Here is a 17,853-nt window from a genome sequence, read left to right on the forward strand (position 1 = left end):
TATTTTCACTTTGGGCTGATGAAAACCCGCACGAGGACATTTGAAGTAATTCAAACTCTTGTCACTGCTGTGTTCCTCCTAAATGAGGTGGGACTGCTGCCATGTAACCCCCCCCCTTCCAGCCTTACCTCTCCGATCATCCCATTCCAAATGCCTCGGACCAGTTTGCCGTGCTTGCCGTTGGTGACCAGGTAGAGGTCATAGGAGAACTTTATGGTGCGGGACAGCTTCTTCAGGATGTCTATGCAGAAGCCCTTACAGCAGAGTTTTTTGTATGGCTCGGTGTGACCCACAATACTGAAAGACAGAGAGAATAAAAACTGAGGATGTGAAGGGATGCCATTTCTGCTCCGTCTCTTTAAGCATTGGCCTTTCTCAACACCAGGCTGCTCAGTTGTCATTGTTATAAATGATGCTATTAAACCCTCATTATATGTTATCAATTTGAGGAAAAATCTATTGTATCCAATAAATGATTTGGGTAATACAGAAAATGTTATGCTTGAAATAAGAAAACAGCTCCATGTGGTGCATATTTAGATGTTTAGGGCTGATAATAACCTTGAACAGGCGCCACAAGTTCATAGCAGAACAGTAATAATCGAGAAACACATGATATTATCTAATCCAATACAGCAGCACAGCAGTGAAGACTGGCTTAGATGAGCTATAATTCCAATTCATTGTGTCTTATTTTCACAGCTTTGTACTTGATTCTATTTTTTAAACATAATCAATCTATTAAAACAATGTACTCATTAAGAGATACTGCTAACTAGAATGTGTTTTGAGTTGTAAATTTAATTATTTGATTGTTCTTTGAGGAAAAACACTATTGCTGAGTCTTAAAATCACATGTATTACCAAATTCATGAACCAAATCTAGGGTGGTTTGAACATGGCTAATAGTGTTTAAAGCCGTCTTAGACCTTGCAAGACCAATACTTATGTATAGACAGTTGTTTGGGATGTCTCTATGTCCTGACATCTATATGTATTTTAAAAAAATTTAACAATCTGATCAAAGGTGGCACCAGCGGCCACCAGCGGCCGCTCATGAGTGGAATTTTGCAAGCTGGGTTTATTAATCTCTGTTGAAACCGAACCCCTAATTACCGCATCGTCTACCGTTCGGAGATGTCCCCAATCCTCTCCTTACCTTCCATGTCCTCTGACACGGCTGCTTCAGCGCTGGCTGTCTCACACACACATTGTTTATACTGCTGGCTTAGACAGTTGGCTGTGCCAGTATTTTCGAATGGCACGGGACCAGAGCACTCCTTAGACACTGGTGCTTCAGCCCTGGCTGTCTCAGCACCGGCTGCCTGAACCGTGGTTTTAACCATCAGGAAACTCTAGAGACGAGAAGCTTCAACTTCATAAGACATTCCTGTCACAAAAGTGTTTGAGCTGCTCCTGGCGTCATTGCTCACAAACTTGGTGAAAGGACTGGGAATTGGTCAAGAAAGAAGTCATTACATCTTGGGTTGGGTTTGACACTTTACTATATTTTCTTTGATAGTTTCACCCATTTCCTACAAAGTAATTCATGGATCCTGATGAGAAAATTATACGTATTAAGGGAACTTAAATCTGGATCTGGCAGATTTAAAAGCCGTTTCATAAAGGGACTGTTAGGTCTTTGTGGAGGTATATGCTCTACAGTGTGACATTCTGGTTGCAACTTATTTTTAGAAGAATGTTTGGCTGAGAGTTAATGAAAGATTGGTACCTAAATCCTAAAGCAGGTAGAGGAGAGGACCAGTCATCTCCACCATATCGAGGCTGGGACTCTGACGTCAGGGTAAGTGTGAGTGTGTGTGTGTGTGTATATGTGTTTTTTTTTTTTATGTGTGTGTATGAGGGGGGGTGCAGTTGGGAGAGTAGGTGCTACTCCACATGCTTGTGCATTATGTCACGGCCCCGACAGATGGACGGACAGCTGGGTGGCACAAAACAAATCTGACATAAATTAATCACCCACAAACAGTGGCTGACAGGAGTGGAACTCGGTGCTGGATTTTCATTTGGACAGGATAATGCCGAATTTTCAAACATTACCTGAAGTAAGTGAGCACTTAAAACATCGACATGGCACACGCAAGTTAAAGACTCCATTATTAAATAGCATTTTCCAATCTGAGTCTGGGAAGCTCGTTTATTTGGTTAAGTTAACGCAGGAAGAAATCTTCACATGTCCTGTGTCGGTCAACAGCCCCAAATTCACAAGCTCAGGGAGGAGATGCCGGGGACGCATGGAGCCAAACGGAGAGCAAGGGGGAGAAAGAATAAACCCTCTTCCTCCTCCTTTCATTGTGTGAAATGCTATGTCACTACCGAATAACATGGACGAGCTTGGTGTGTTGACTATGTGACAGTCAGTATATCAGGAGAGCAGTATGGGTTCTTCACTGAGACATGGCTGCATATGCGCGGCACACAGTGTGATGAGAAGAATCTAGCGGGGGGTTTTGATGCTTGTGAACAGCAGATGGTGTAATCCTGGACATGTTACTGTGAAACAGTGTCTGCCTCTCTATAATCGTACCAACGGAGATTCACACGTGCTGTTTACATGCCGTCATCAGATGCTGCGGACGTAACATGACTTCATCAACTCTGTCACGAGTGTGATACTGCATCACGACATGGGCTGTGCAATACTGTGATAAATCATCAGCATAATTATATTAAGTTAAACATAATTGCTATATCAACCGCAGCCTTCATGCAAGAGTCGTGGTGAAAGCTGATTAATTAAAGCGTCAAAAGTAAAAGTCTAGACTTAGATTTTTTTGTCTGAGCATGTCCAAGTCTGAGAGAAAATCGGAATGGTAGGCTATTCAGTTCTCTGTCCTAACCCAACTGAGTTTGTGTTCCTCTGTCCCTGACATGCATAGCTATAACTTGTTTAAACTCATTGCAGACATGTGCAGTGTAAAAAATCTGGTAGATATCCCATCCAACGCCTGAAAATCCTTGAATATGAGGAGGCAACCCGCACCCGGGCCAAAACCAGCGTGGGGACAACTCGGGGAGTTGAGCACGTTGCAAAACACACCGGTTTCAAAGGCATCGTTTACTGCTGCCATGTTATATATACGACAAGACATGGAAAGATATCATGAGACAGGACAGGCATATCCTTCCAAAACTTACAAATAAAGTAATACTCTGATATAATACCATCATCATCGAAAAAAGTGAAAAATACTGTCATATTAATTTTAGGTCATATTGACCACCTCTAGTTCATGGTCACGTCAGCAGACCTTAACCTGGCTTTCTGCCAGAGCTTTCCATCATCCATCAAATACCATAGCATGTGGAAGATGCATACACGTCTGCTGTCCCCCATTCTCCAGATGAAAAAAATCACAGCTCAAGGAAACAGGAACAGAGCAAACGAGTCTCCAGCCAAACAGACCTCCTCCCTGGCCCCAGAGCTGCTTCCGTCTCACACCTGTCCAGTGATTCATTTCAGCAGCTTACCAGCCTTCATCATTGACTGTAGCTAAGGCCAATCACCTTCTTTGCTTTCATCCATCAAGTCAAGCAACATGTAAACCCCCTCACTCAACTGGCTGTCTGTTTCCAGCAGTGAGGTGAAGAGTTAGCTGGTGAGACTGGACCAGACCATGGCAGCAGTTGCCCTCAGTCCAAAATCCTGAATAACCTGATGTTAGCCCATCTCAGATGTCTGGTGAGCAGCTCTCTTTAGATGCTGCAGTTTTCTTATCGCCCTCAGGATGGAGTGTCAAAACGCGGTGATGTCACCCACTGGTTTGTGAGCCGCTATTCTGCAGCCTTGAGTTTGGTATTTTGTCCAGTATCATGTTGTTTTTTCCAAACCAGAGGAAACCATATTTGGAGGAGCAGGGGGTGTGGAGCCTGGTTTAGAGCTCAAGGACACTGCATCCCACCCACACCGCCAACCTGCAGATCACCTTAAATACCCCAATTTACCAAGTGAACATCATGTTGTATTGAAGAAGACCTGAAGCTAGAGGTTGAAACCATAAACTGATGACTGACGTTATAAATCAAGTGAGAAGGAGAAGCATTTTCTAATTCTTTTAAGACTTTTCACTTTTTTATTTGAAGTCAACTTCAATTGTTATATATAATATATGGGTTAGAGACAACACCATCATTTGCCAGTTTCACCGAACCCTTTCTAACTTGCTCAAAGCAAACCGCTCTGAGAATCACATTCTTTGACTATCTTTAGGGCCTTTAACAAAACCATCCCTCCACTATCTGCTGGTCAAACAATGGAGCACTTTCAGTAGGAGACATGGCTTATTATCACTCAATGAGCTGAGCTACTCATTAGGCTACTTGGCCAGGGTGCAATATCCCAGGGATCGACCTTTGACCCAATCAGGAAAATATATGCGTTGCTGTGTCAACCGCTATCACAATTATGCTCCTGTGTGTCAGCTGAGTGGGGGCCTCTGTCAAGAAATTTGAAAGGTTTGTGTGGCTTTAGACACATTAACCCCACATTAACTTAACAGTTTGTTGCAGAGTATTATATCACCAACATTGTATAGTGATCACACATTATTGCTGTAGGTCTGTCCCTAGTCTCTATTTTCCTTTACTATTTAATCTAAAAACAGAATGGCATTTAATTGTAACATCATATTTGGGATTAACACTATGTGACTGCTGCAAAACTGTAGATATCATATCCGCCAAGGAAGTAATCTGCCTTTATTTGTTCTTTAGTGAGCAGGATTATGCAAAGACTACAGGACAGGTTACCCTTAAACTTGGTGGAAGGGTATGGTATCTGTCAGCAAAGAACCCATACAATTTTGGTGAAGATCAGGTGCCGGGTCTGGGACATATATTTTTCTTACTTTACCATTTCTCAGAGAATAACTCATGGATCTTGATGAAACAACCAGGCAGGTTTAGGGGACTGAGTGTGTATGGATGATACATAAATTAACTCTTAATATATTAAGTGACTATTGTGTGGGGAGGATCTCTTTCTAAATATGTCAGAGTCGCTCCATGACAAAACATTTTTGTGAAATATGATGATATCCCCCGTCTGTTTTCAAACAGAGGCTGTGGTGCACCATTAAACCTTTATTCCCGGTCACAGAATCCAACATGGTAACGCCTCCATAGTGTGACCATGACGTGGGCAGTGCAAGGTGATGTGGTAGGGCACTGTTGAGCCATGGAAGTGAAGTGATGCAGAGAGCACTAATGACATGTCACCCGTAGCCCTCCCCCGGACCTTCAGTCTAATGGATTCTGCTCCCAAACATCAGGACCAGGAGGCAATGAGTCAAGCAGGCAGGGCGGTAAGCGGGCAGACCTAAGCTATGTCGTACAGAAACAAATGAAAACGAGGCTGCCACAGCAGACGACGAGTAAACACAGTGGTCCCAACATCCCCGGTCCCACCATCTGCCACTGTTAAAGGCTAAGACCTCAGTGGGTTCCCAACTGCATTAAAATGGGTCTTTGGAAATTTGTGTATTGGGTAATATATTCAAAATGTGGACATTGTTCGAACTATGTTTTTCAAGCTATTTTATGAATGGTGGCAGGCACCAGAAGGTACCGGACAGTTATTTCAGTGAGTGTTATTTTGCTCAGCTATCAGAGGCCATCTGTGTATATGTAGATATCTGTATCTTATCTTAAGGAAACTCCCTCGAAATATTTGCCTCTTAAACAAGTTGTAAAGCTTCACGATGTGATTTTCCATGAAAATCTATCTGCATCATCAGCTTGAATCAATATACAGCCTGAGAAGTGGACGTCTCGCTCCATTTACCAAATGCTGCAGATCTGAATTTGAACAGAGATCTGATATGCAAACTGTTTACTAAACTGGAAGTTCTCAACTTCATACTCCACAAGGGGGTCACAGAATAAATTTGAGGGCTTGCAGGATAATTAAAGAAGAGCAGAAAATATATTTATGCTGCTCACAATTACCCCAGAGTTGTTTACTCTGACTAAATTTTAATTAAATAATTCAACCTCATTGACCTTGATAAGTTAAAAAAATACAGATTAAGTCAGGTGCCACAGTTTTTTCTTATTAAAGTTCAGATATGTTTGCTTACGAATCCTTCGATGAGTAAAATTGCAGCTTACCCGAGCCTCCAGGGAACTCTCATTGAGCACAAAGATGACATCATCTTCCCAGGTCAATACCTCTGAATTAATCTAAATGTGCTCTGAGAGACGAGCGGCTGCCTGCAGCTCCAAGCCTGTGAGGAGCCGAGCTTGAGATTTTTCTGATGCCACTGGAGAATTTGTCTGACTCAAAGGGAAGAGCTTGTGTTAACTGCTTCAGGCCACTTTCGTCAAATGTGAGGCAGACACTGGAGCCTATTTGTCAGCTCTCTCTGAGGACAAATGAGGGAAGCGCACAGATGGCGTGCCGGGCAAGCTGGACGTAGGGCCAAGGCGATGAAGGATTGAAATGGAAAAACCTGCATGTGAACGCTCACTCCATCGAGGAAGCAGTGATGAGGATCTGAGGCGTGGGCATGTTGAGGGAACGTCAGAGGCTGGAGGAGATTCAGAAGAAGAAAGGTGACTCTGCATGGAGCATTTGGGAGCACCATTCTTAGCTTCACTCTAACTATACTGCCTAGGGGTGAATTCGTCGGGCAACACTAACAAATTGTTCTACAGAAATGCCAAAATATGTCTGGCGTTATTTTAAAAGCGTCTGCTGATGACAAATTTATTCAAAAAATATATACATATATAGCCAGTATACGTCAAGAAATCCGTATCTTCCTCTAGTAACTAAAACATTTCAAATATTAGGTTGATATTAATCAACAGGGATTTCAAGAAGGCTATTAATTGCAATATTTACTAATACAGCATAAATTAACATTATTCATTAGTTCAAATTTCTCAAATGTGTGGGTTTTCTGATTTGCTTTGTTCATTTCATAGCAAATGGTGTACTTCATTTAAAGATATCAGGTTTGGATCTGCTGGTTTTGAAAAGGTATTTTTCTGGTTTTCTGACATTTTACAGGCCATGTAAATATTCAGTTGCTCATAAATAGAACTCACAGAATAGGAATTAATAAAAAAGAATCATCGATACAGCCCGAGGGAGCTTTCACACCCACCTCGTTTGGTCTGGATATACATACTTTTCAGGTAAGTCTGAAATAAAATAATAGGTGTTAAAGGCGCCTCGGACCATGGTCCAGATCAACAGACAGTTTGTCTGACATAAAGAGGTGATCTTAGTGTCGATCAAATCAAACCAAGGTTCAGTTTGTTTTCAGTGTGAAAAAACGTTTTGGGATAGAACAGACTTTCTGACCAATTGCAAGAAGTTGAGACATCATTAAACAATAGAAGAAAAAAAGCTGTGGAAGCAGCACGCAGGATTGATTTCAGTCTTCAGCCAGACCATATGTTAAAATGACAGGGATGTTCATCCTGTGCAATGGAACTTGAGTACTGTGCCTGAAGTTCATAATGCAGGTAGTTTAACAATAATGATTTTAGAGTGACAACCAAATTAATCAGTTCATTATTCTTTCCATTCAATCAGAAAGACTATACGTGCCAAACTAACAACACGCCAGGACGTACAAATGTCAAACATAATTCTGTATTGTTCTTCCTAAATTGCAATTAGAAACCCAAACTAACCAAACTGAATGTAATCAATTGAACAAAGACATGAATCTTGGTTTAGACTTTCAACTGTGGATATGTCCTTAATTTCACTATAAACAAATTAAATTTAATTAATTTGACTTTTGGAATTACGTCGTCGTTTATTGTAACCTTCACTGGTCAGATTCTCCTTCAGATGACCAAAGTGTCAATTGCTTCATTTGAGCCTTCCATCGACTTATTCTGCTCTTGCCTTGAATTTAATTTTTTTCCAGCTCTGTGAAAATGTTCCATTATTTGACAAGGGGAATTATGCTCTTCTTACACTGGCAGGATGATTTGGTCAGCATGAGCGATAAAGCACTGCAGCGCTCCATAACATAGGAGCAACGCCATCTTCATCTTCTGCTCCCTTCATCTCGTTAACACCATTGTCAGTAAAGGATAATGGCCGGTGTCTCTCTCCCCCACTAATGAACACCCATATCAGTATGCAGGTGCTCGGGATTGATGACATGGCCTAATCGCGCCATCTAATTGATACCCTACCAAGCAGCACATATATTTTCTTGATTGGGTCACAGGTTGATTCCTGGGATATTGCACCCTGGCCAAGCAGCCTAATGAGTAGCTCACCTCATTGAGTGATAAGAAGCCATGCCTGGGCTAATGGCATGGGAAGAGCCTATTAATCTCCTACCTAATGGCACTCTCAAGTTGGATAGAAAATCAATTAGGCTGAGCCTGTTAACATGTGAGAGTGCATGTGGGACTGTACAGCGACATGAAGAGGGTTTCTCTGAGTTGAGATGATCCATGCACAGTTTGTCAACGGCAGCAAATCACAGATGTGTAATCACAGACTATTCATCAATCATTTAAATTATTTACGACAATATCGCACCAAGAGTGAGTCGGCTTTGTAACATTTTTATCATTTACATATGATCATAATTATTGGCTCTACATGGTTTTTATTCTGGAAGTAAAGATGTCGATTCATAAGTCAGAAAGACGCAGATTTGACTCACTGCTTGATACCAGACTATAAATAAAGATGGATGACAAGACTACTGCCAAAAGGGAAGCCACAGTGTCTTGATCACCTCCTCTTGTGGCTGGCTGCGGTATAGGTCATAAACCACACCTCCTCGATGGTATTACTTCGGACGTGTAATCATGGAACTACAATGATGTATTTTCAAGTCTACAAGTTTCTGATATTTTTTGTTAGGGCCTGAGCACAGACATTGCTTTTCGTTTGATTATTCAGGCAAATGAATCACATTTTTGACAAACTCAAAAACTCACCATACTTCCTTTAGCAATCAGGCCTGCTGAAATTGTACATATTCTGGAGTAATTGGAAATGGTTTTGGCAAAATGGCCCAACAGCGCCCCTAAATAGCAATTCCGTTTGGTTTAACTGGTCTTCACGAAATTCGGTATGTACGAGTAGCATGCCTGGACAGAAAAAAAAGTCCTGCAACCGATTTGATTAAAGCAGCAGGAGGTCGGCCATTTTGGCCATTTTACACATTGTGTATTTTAAAAAACTCCTCCTAGAGCTTTCATCAGATCAACTTCAAATTCAGTGAGTGTCATCTTAACTTCTTGGAGATAAAACTAAATCACATGGTGAGTTTTATCACACATTGTGACCGTGGCATGGAATCAAATTTGTATGCCTCGCCATCAAAACACGAGGTTATTGTATCTTTGACATACATGGTCCAATTGACACCAAACTGGACATGTGTGACAAGAGTCCCGGCCTGAAGATATCTACACAGAAATCAGGTTTTAATCAAATAAGTGTGATATAATAGCTGAATATAGCCAACACGATTGACTGACATAAATCATAAGGTTATTTCATTATGAAAAAAAAAACTCTTGGATTAATATGCTAGACCAAACAGGAAGTCAGTCATTTTAAAGCTTTAATCATTACAATCGGCAGATGCTTTTATCTAAAGCAACTTACAATTTGTGCATTCAACATCTATAAGAGGGCATTTAGGGGTTCAGTATCTTGCCCAAGGACACTTCGGCATACAGATGAAGAAGACTGAGGAATGAACCGCCAAGCTTCTGGCTAGAGAACTACAACACTACTCCTCAGCCACAGCCGTCCCCAACAGATCAACTTTAAATTCAGTCACACGTTCTGACCATGGAGTGGTGTCAAAGTTTGATGATTCGCCAAAACAGAGGGTTATGTTAAAGCTCCTCTGTGCATTGTCCAATCAGCCTCAAACCTCTTTCACCCGATCGTAGTGCCGGCTTGATCAGATCCATATGTCAATAAGGATTCATCATCACAGAGCCACCTGCTGGCGACAGTAAGTGACATGTTTTATACTTTGATGCTCTGCTTCTTGCTGGTTTGCAATATTCAGCTCAAATGAGCTCAGACAAGTTATAGTGTCATGGTAAGAATTTACTCAAAACGTGTAAACATAGATGTGCGGCAAAGGTTGATCTTTCAAGGGAACATTATTATCATAATTCAACTTTGCATTGTATAATCAACAGCACAATTCTGTCACATGATCAGAGTCCCAGCCTGAAAACATCCTTGTGTCTCAATTAACTCAAGGTCACAGCCTAACCTACTGATCACTGTGAAAAGGACGTTTTGATTAACCCCACTGTGCATTGTCCTATCAGCACCAAAATTGTCACCTATTATCAGGGTCCCAGCCTAAACAGCTCCATGTGTCAATATTAACTCAAGGTCATAGTGCCACCCACTGTTCAGCGGTAAAAAGTAATTGTTGTAACTCCCATGTGAATTGTCCAATTGGCGTCAAATATGTCAGGCTTCATCAGGGCCATTCACTGTATGAATGTGTGTGGGTGAATGTGTACTGTAAAGCCCTGTAAAATACAGACCATTTACTATTTAGCTCAGTGCCGGCTGACATTGCTGTCAGCAGCCTGCCAGGAGAGACCCTTTTAAGGTTCTGTAGCCAAGATGCCAACTTTGCTTTCTCTAACTTTGCAGCCGTCCGATGTTTTCAAATCCCAGACGATGAACTAAAGCGTTCAAACATGAGGTTTTAGGTAGAACATGAGCCATTAAAAGAGCATGGCCTGGGGCCACTGCTCTGCTGTGAGGATTGGAAATGCAGCTCGATGGCAAATGGAGAAATTTTCCTTCGGGCTCTGCTCCCTCTTCTCCACAACAGTAAGAATCAACCTCTGCATTACAGATACTTTTTTTTAACCTGATAAGTGTTTTTAGAAAGTAGTTCATAAAATAGAGATAATAAAAGTATAAGAAAATAGAAAGTGTCAACCAAGAAACCATGAGTGCCTGACCAATTAATATTACCGGCCTTTTGAATGAACAAGCTGTAACCATTCAACTAGTTGGTCGCCCACAAGTTTAAACCTTTTATGTTTATTTGTCTCCTAAATGTTCAAATCCGATTAGAAAGAGGAATCAAAAGTATTAAATTCCGATCTCACGCCGTCGAACAATACTAAATTTAGGTGAACCGATCCTTTAAGTGTGCGTGTATATCTTTGTTTTTATGTTGGCGTCAGTGTTGTTCAGGAGCAGCAACACTTACGTCTCCGTTTTGTTGGACTGCCGTCTGCAGGGCACAGTGTTGCTCACACATGTACCAGTTGAAGGGTCCACTGCCTCTACAATGACGAAGGGCCGCTCCTCCAGCGTGGCCACTGTCAGGTGCCTGTAATCAGACACTGGCTCCAGGTATGAGCCAAACCGCGGCCACACAGGGTATCGCATCTGCAGGATGCCCATCTCGTAGGTCCCCACCTGAAAGAGTCATAATAGAGGGAGGGGATCGACGTGAGCCAGTTGAAAAAAATGGTTGTGCTGATGAGGTACAGAAATAACATGCAGGAAAACACAGCTTCTGACAGGGCTACATAAATATAGAGCAGAAGAAACTTAAAACCTGCCACAGATATAAATTAAGAGGTGAGGAACACTTGAAAAATAAACATTCTCTTCTCATATATCTTATGAAACAAATGAGCATAACCACATCTATTGCCGCCTCCAGTCTTATCATCAACCCTCTCACTGATATCACACATCTTAGATTGGTCTGTTTGGACGTGGAGCAGCGAGTTTTAGTTCATAGACAGTTATAGGAGATTGCAATTATACATGTAATGCAGTTCCACCCTATGCTATATTACCAGTCGACTAATTTTAATTGGATGTTGGGGGGAAATGAGTGTTCAAGCAAGCTGAATACATAATCAAGATCTGGATTTAACATTTCAAGCTGACTGATTTGAAGGAGCCATGTCCTGTTTAGTGCCACGTTCAGCAAATGTGCCTGTCTAACTCTAAACTGTGTAAATCAGGCTGTGAAATGATGGAATGAAGGTCTAACAGGACCAATCGGATCCCATTTAAAACAAAACAATGACACACTCCACTTATTATTTACTTAATGCCGAATCAGATGGGGCTATTAAATGCTGCTTTGGCTTCTATAATTCAGTTCCACGAGAATATGGATTTTGGTTACTGATGCTAATAACAATATACGGGCCAAAATCGCATGGAAATGTAACATCTGGATTATTTCAAATCTAAATCGACACTGTTAAACATGTTAATTCAAAACCATGAGCATTGAAATCTCCATTCTTTTGGTTTCAGCGTTTTCACAACTTTTTGAAATCTGGCTGTAGGGATTTGCTCCCATCTAGCCACAAAACACATTAGTGAGGCAACTGGTGTTCTGTCTAGTTCACACCTGAAGTTCAGCCCAAAGGTGTTAGACAGGGGTTGAGGTTGGGGCGTCTGAAGGTCACACCAAAGTGGGAAAAGCTGTGTCATTATTAACTTGGGAAGGAAAGAGTAACTTCCAAACTGTTGCCACATGACTCGAAAAAATGTAATTGTGTATTTACTACAATAATAAAATTTGCCTTAGTGAGGCAAAACCATGAAAGAAGTCTCCTGAAATATATTGAATGGGGACAGGGATTTTTGCACCCTCATTGTCCTGTGGCTGTGTGCCTCCTCCAATCAGTACTGTTTCAGTCTACATACATATTTAGTTTTTCCAGAATCATAAGGGCAATGTGACCTTTGACCTCTGACCACTGAAATCTAATGAATTCATCTTGAATCCATGTGACAACTGAAGATAAAAGTCTAAAGGCAGACTTGACATATCAGGCAAAAACATGTTGCCAAAGTGACTTTGAACTTTGACCACCCAAAACTAATGAGTTAATCTGCAAGTCTAAAGCCATTTTCAGACATGAAAACACAGTTGTATCCAGAAATTTTTCAGAGTTAGTCAAATTTGAGGAGTGCAGGAGGAAATTATCTGGTCAGACACATTTACAACAACAGAAAAATCTGATCCACCATCTCTTTCACATTGAAATTTGCCTGGCCATGAAAAGTTCCAGAACATGTTGATAGTAACTGACTTGGACATTCACATTCTTATATTAAATCAATAACCATCAGTTAAGATATAAAATGATCTATAGGCTCAACAGGAAGTTGTCTTAGCCATATATATGGGATGGATATGTCATGGTAACAGGGCGAGAGAAAGAGATGAGAAGGGAAGTTTATACCTCTAGATCATATTTCCTTTAGATGGATCAATTCCACCTATAATTTAATCTTTACAGTGGCGCAACATTTAAATGCAATTGAATTTCAAAGTCTGTTTATTTGACGCTCGTCTGTGATGCTGTAAATTGTATTACCATTCTGCAAAGCTTAAAAAAACACAGTGTGGACAAAATGTTTCATTGTCCACATAATCTCTGCTGTTCATGCAGGAAGAGGGACAATCCTGTCTGATCACATCCGTCAGTACAGCTTGTCACTATGAAATGAAGCAACTGAAAGTGCAGGTGTGTCTATGTGTGTAGGTGGGGTGATGATGATAGGGGAGCAGCAGCAAATATCCTGATTCTCACTTTTCTTGTCAGTTATTCCTCTCTCCTGTCAATCATATTGATCCGTACTGCTGTTTACCCCATGGGCATTTTGCGAAGTCAATCACAATCTCAAATTTCAGGAAAATAAACGGAGATTAAAAATAAAATCATATCCCTGTGGCTGCTCAGACAGTGAAGATCATCGTCATTCATTCATCTTTTAAAAACACAACTAACCCCTTTTTTCTGTGTACATAGACTGAAATAAAGATGGAAGACACATCTCCACTTCCTTCTATTATCCAGAAATGAAGCCAAAATAGAGTGCTTACGAACGCTGCCATCTTGTGACAATGATGTAATTTGGAGCCAATCTATGTAGCAGAGTTCAGGGGATGGAGCTGCGGTAGCCAAGTCTAGCTGATACTCAGACTCAACCAATCAGTTGCTAAAATTCCTCCTGCCACACCTCGTTGTAAGGTAAACCGGTAAACTCACTTCTCAGATGCTTTAGTGTCATGATTATCCTCTCAGGATGGCGTTGCTTGCTAGCTTCCTCAATTTTCGTAGCAAAACAACTTAAAAGAATTACTTTACTGAAAGATCAGAAAAAAGGACACGTAATAGGTCAAGCTGATAGTAAGAACCCTCTGCTGGATCACAAGTTCACTACTGAAGATGGTCAGATGGGCTTTCTGTCTTCGTAAAAGTTCAAATGAATATTCAAATTATGAATAAGAAGTTACTGCTCATGTCAATGCTGTCAATCTTGCCATCTCATCCTTTTTATATCGTCATATAAATAATTACAACCACTCTGGTCTGTAACACACTCTTGAACAAACTCTTGAACAAACATCAATATCATAAGAACTAACTAAAATGTCGAAAGCTCTGTGCTAGATTTTATTTTGTCCATGTCCCACCTGCCAACATGGAGGAGGCAGGATTTATAGAATGACCTATACTGCAGCCAGTCCCCAGGGGGCGACAAGTGTTTTAAGGAAGCGGTCATGTCATTCATATTCATATAGAACCTATGGTTTTATCAAGCATTATTAGAACATGGTGTTATTGATTTCTGATTGACAGGAGGAGGAAAGCATTATTGTAGAGCTGATTCAAACAGTTAGTCCTTTTTTAATCAGCACTATTTTAAGGTAAAAGAAATGCTACTGAGAGAATACCTAATTTAGGTGATTTTTTCCCCAGGTCAAAGGGTATTTCTTCAGCGAAGGTGACTTTAATTTCAGGGTTCGTGCTTGTTGCAGATATGCAGTGGCTTTTCATTGTCGTATATCACCCTGCCTGATAACAGCCATGACAGGAACATTTCCTTTCCTCCTCCGGGGCTGCTCGTATCTGTTGCCACGCTCTTCTGTCATGGTCTCCCTCCATTGTCCCAGGCTACCTTGACTTTTAAAACCGGGAAGAAATCGGACAAACGGCAGAACACTGACTTTTGGGAAGGAGCAAATTACAGTTCAGCAGCTTTATGTGATATGAGGAATGTAATGTGAGGTATCAGTATATACAGGCTGTTAATACATTGGTGATGTATGAACGTGACTGATTAGCTGCCCTGTGATGTGTACAATAAGAAGAGGCAATCAAAAAGTTGAATTGATTTCCAGCTCTCAAAGAGAAGCCAGAGGCAACAGAAACTTAAACACACCTCACATTTCACAAATGATTTTTTTTGTGGAGAGAGCTCGTTATTGTGCTCTGAGGAAGTGAAAAAATAATAATACCTCTCTCAATAAGTTTATATCAATAGGTCAATATGGCAGAAAATTATTTAAGGGGTGAATTGGAGGAAAATAATTACCTTCAACTTTATACGTAAATTAAGCTTTCTCTGTTTATTTGAGTGTTTAAAAATAAGCATTACACATAAAAGGCTGATCTATACCTAACGTAAGACAGACGGAGCCTTCTGTCAGTGCTCTTAATTAATTAATTAATTTCAGCCATATTTTAGAACGTCTTCTGAAAGTTAGCATATATGGATGAAACAGACGAAACGGAGCAGTACCACCAAAAATCGTAGGAGGGCAGTGAAGCCAATAGTTCAAGCAATACGATCAAAGGACACAAGGAAGACATTTTAACAATGGAAAAATGTTTTGAGGAGAGACTTTGTGGTAAGAACCTACGTATCATTCCGGGGAAAAACAGCTGCTTTTGCTTCTCTCTTAACATTGTCCCAACCTTCTCTACTCTCAACATGCTTGATGCTGTCAGGAACTCTCAACCCTGCCCTCTAGTGGATATGTTGCTCAACAACCCTGCTAACATAAATGATGCGTGGAAGTATATGGGCAGTGCCAGTTACATAATTACAACGGAAGGATCTCTTTTCGAACATAAAGGAAGCCAAACTGACTTAGTCTAAATAAGTAAATCTGAGGGACACAGAGGACAGTGACACATCCAATGCATGATAATGCGATTTAAGTCTTTTTAGAGTCTGTTCTCTGTACGATAAATCGGAGGAGTCAGGCCAAATTCTCTTTGATAGCACAGAGAACGAGGGTATGTTTAGAACCATCTGAATATGTCTGTTTTTAAAGTTGGACAACAAGACAGTTCAAAAAGTTATAGTAATAGTATTTTTAAAGTTCTAAAATATATCAGAGTACACATTGAATAACTGTGTCTGTGATGTAAGTTTCATTCAACGTCGCTGCAGTTCAGGGCAGTTCTTATCACACGGATGTATGTACAAGTATTAGAATTTGAATTAGTCATTTGGTATAAGAATGTGTTGAGACGTCATGATTGAAAGCAAAGACCGACCTCATGAGCAGTTGAGTGGTTGAATTGGTGGGATTTGATAACACAGCTCCACCCTCAGATCACTACTACACACACTCTGGCTCCAAATTATGTCAAAAGTGCAAGATGGTCGCATCTTTATTTACAGTCTATGATATTCAAAACCTTTGTCTTGGTCTTTGCTGAAGGAAATTCTTAATGATCACAGCTCTCTGCAAAGTGAAGCTAAAACGGTAACAGCTGTTGAGACAGCTGAGTGAGTGGCACGAGCATGCTCTGACTGTCTGGTGTAAACAAGAAACGGACTCATTAAACAAAATTTGTTCAATATGCTTAACAGCTGTCCTTCTAAATTCTCAGTTCTTCTTTTTATTCATCTCAACTATTTATATCAATCAAATTACCATTTAATTTCCCGTAGTATTTCTTTCCTGCACAGCTGTAATCAAAAGCTAACGTCTGATTCAAAATAAATTAATGTTTCACTGGCCTGCCTATATTACGAATTACAGTTACATAACATTGACTGAATATAAATACAGCAAAGTGATTTCTGTTTCAATGAATAGGTGTTTGATTGGACCAGGCTCTGTTATTGATTCATAAACAAAATGGCTACTGCCTGCTTTCACGTTTAAATGTTGTTTGTTTGCCTCATCACAGCTCCCCATTAACTCATAGCCTTGATAACAAATTGGAAAATAATAGGAAGCACCCAAAACATCAGTAGAACATAATTCGCTTCGAAATAGCTGCCGGCTGTTTACTTTGAGCGCGATGTTTAACTAAACACCTTCCTCTCAGCCAGTAAAGGAAGTGAACTCCCTCCAGTCTGGTGTCCACATCACTTCCGCCCCCTGTGGTTACGTTAATGTTTCAATCTCCAAACAAGTCAATGAGGCGGCACGCAGCAGTGAAGTACCCTGACTAAAGTGACTGTGGGTTTTTCTCTTAACCTCTTTTAAGGAGAGAGAGGGCAGGAGTACGTGAGAGAGGTGTGCCTGTTAATAGGAGACAACGCTTCATTAGGCGGTTCATTGTAGCAGTGGAATTCTTAGTCGTAGGACTGCCCCCTGAAAGACGACGATTCAAATCATCAGTCAGTGATTTTTTTTCTTCGTTTGCCAGTGTTCGGGACATTTGGTCCCCAGGCGTGGCACTTCTCGCTTTCATGCTGCTCTCAAAGCATTCCACTGGTCAGCAGTTGGCTCGTTGTACACGTCAGTGACGGGGGTAAAGGCAGCTACTGAGCCGGACCCATGAGAGTGAAGCTGCGGTCGGAAACACACTGAACTCCGGACATTCAAATATAATTATCTGGAGTCATTGCAGTCATGAATATACAGCGTGCAGCATTATTATCCCTCCTGGTTAGTATGCATTAGCTCTGAGGGTAAACTCGGCCCGGTTACCATATCACATGAGGGCCATTGTCACCTTGAACCCTCTCCAACCAAACCTCGTTCAAAAATCAGGCAGTTGTAATTAAAAAGCCAAATCTGATTTGACAAATATACTTTTATTTTCGACATATTCATT

General features: G+C 40.9%; 1 protein-coding gene across 1 annotated transcript in view; it reads right to left on the minus strand.

Moving 5' to 3' along the window:
• Window positions 1–17,853, minus strand: part of grin2ca (glutamate receptor, ionotropic, N-methyl D-aspartate 2Ca) — a 46,473-nt gene that overhangs the window by 12,191 nt on the left and 16,429 nt on the right. Inside the window, exons 4-5 of the mRNA XM_053443613.1 lie at window positions 11,214–11,425; window positions 129–297 (exon numbers count right to left, since the gene is read on the minus strand). Coding sequence (XP_053299588.1) covers window positions 129–297; window positions 11,214–11,425 — 381 coding nt within the window. The remainder of the gene's footprint in view (window positions 1–128; window positions 298–11,213; window positions 11,426–17,853) is intronic.

The sequence above is a fragment of the Pleuronectes platessa genome, chromosome 16, assembly GCF_947347685.1.
Source record: "Pleuronectes platessa chromosome 16, fPlePla1.1, whole genome shotgun sequence".
Classification (NCBI taxonomy): domain Eukaryota; kingdom Metazoa; phylum Chordata; class Actinopteri; order Pleuronectiformes; family Pleuronectidae; genus Pleuronectes; species Pleuronectes platessa.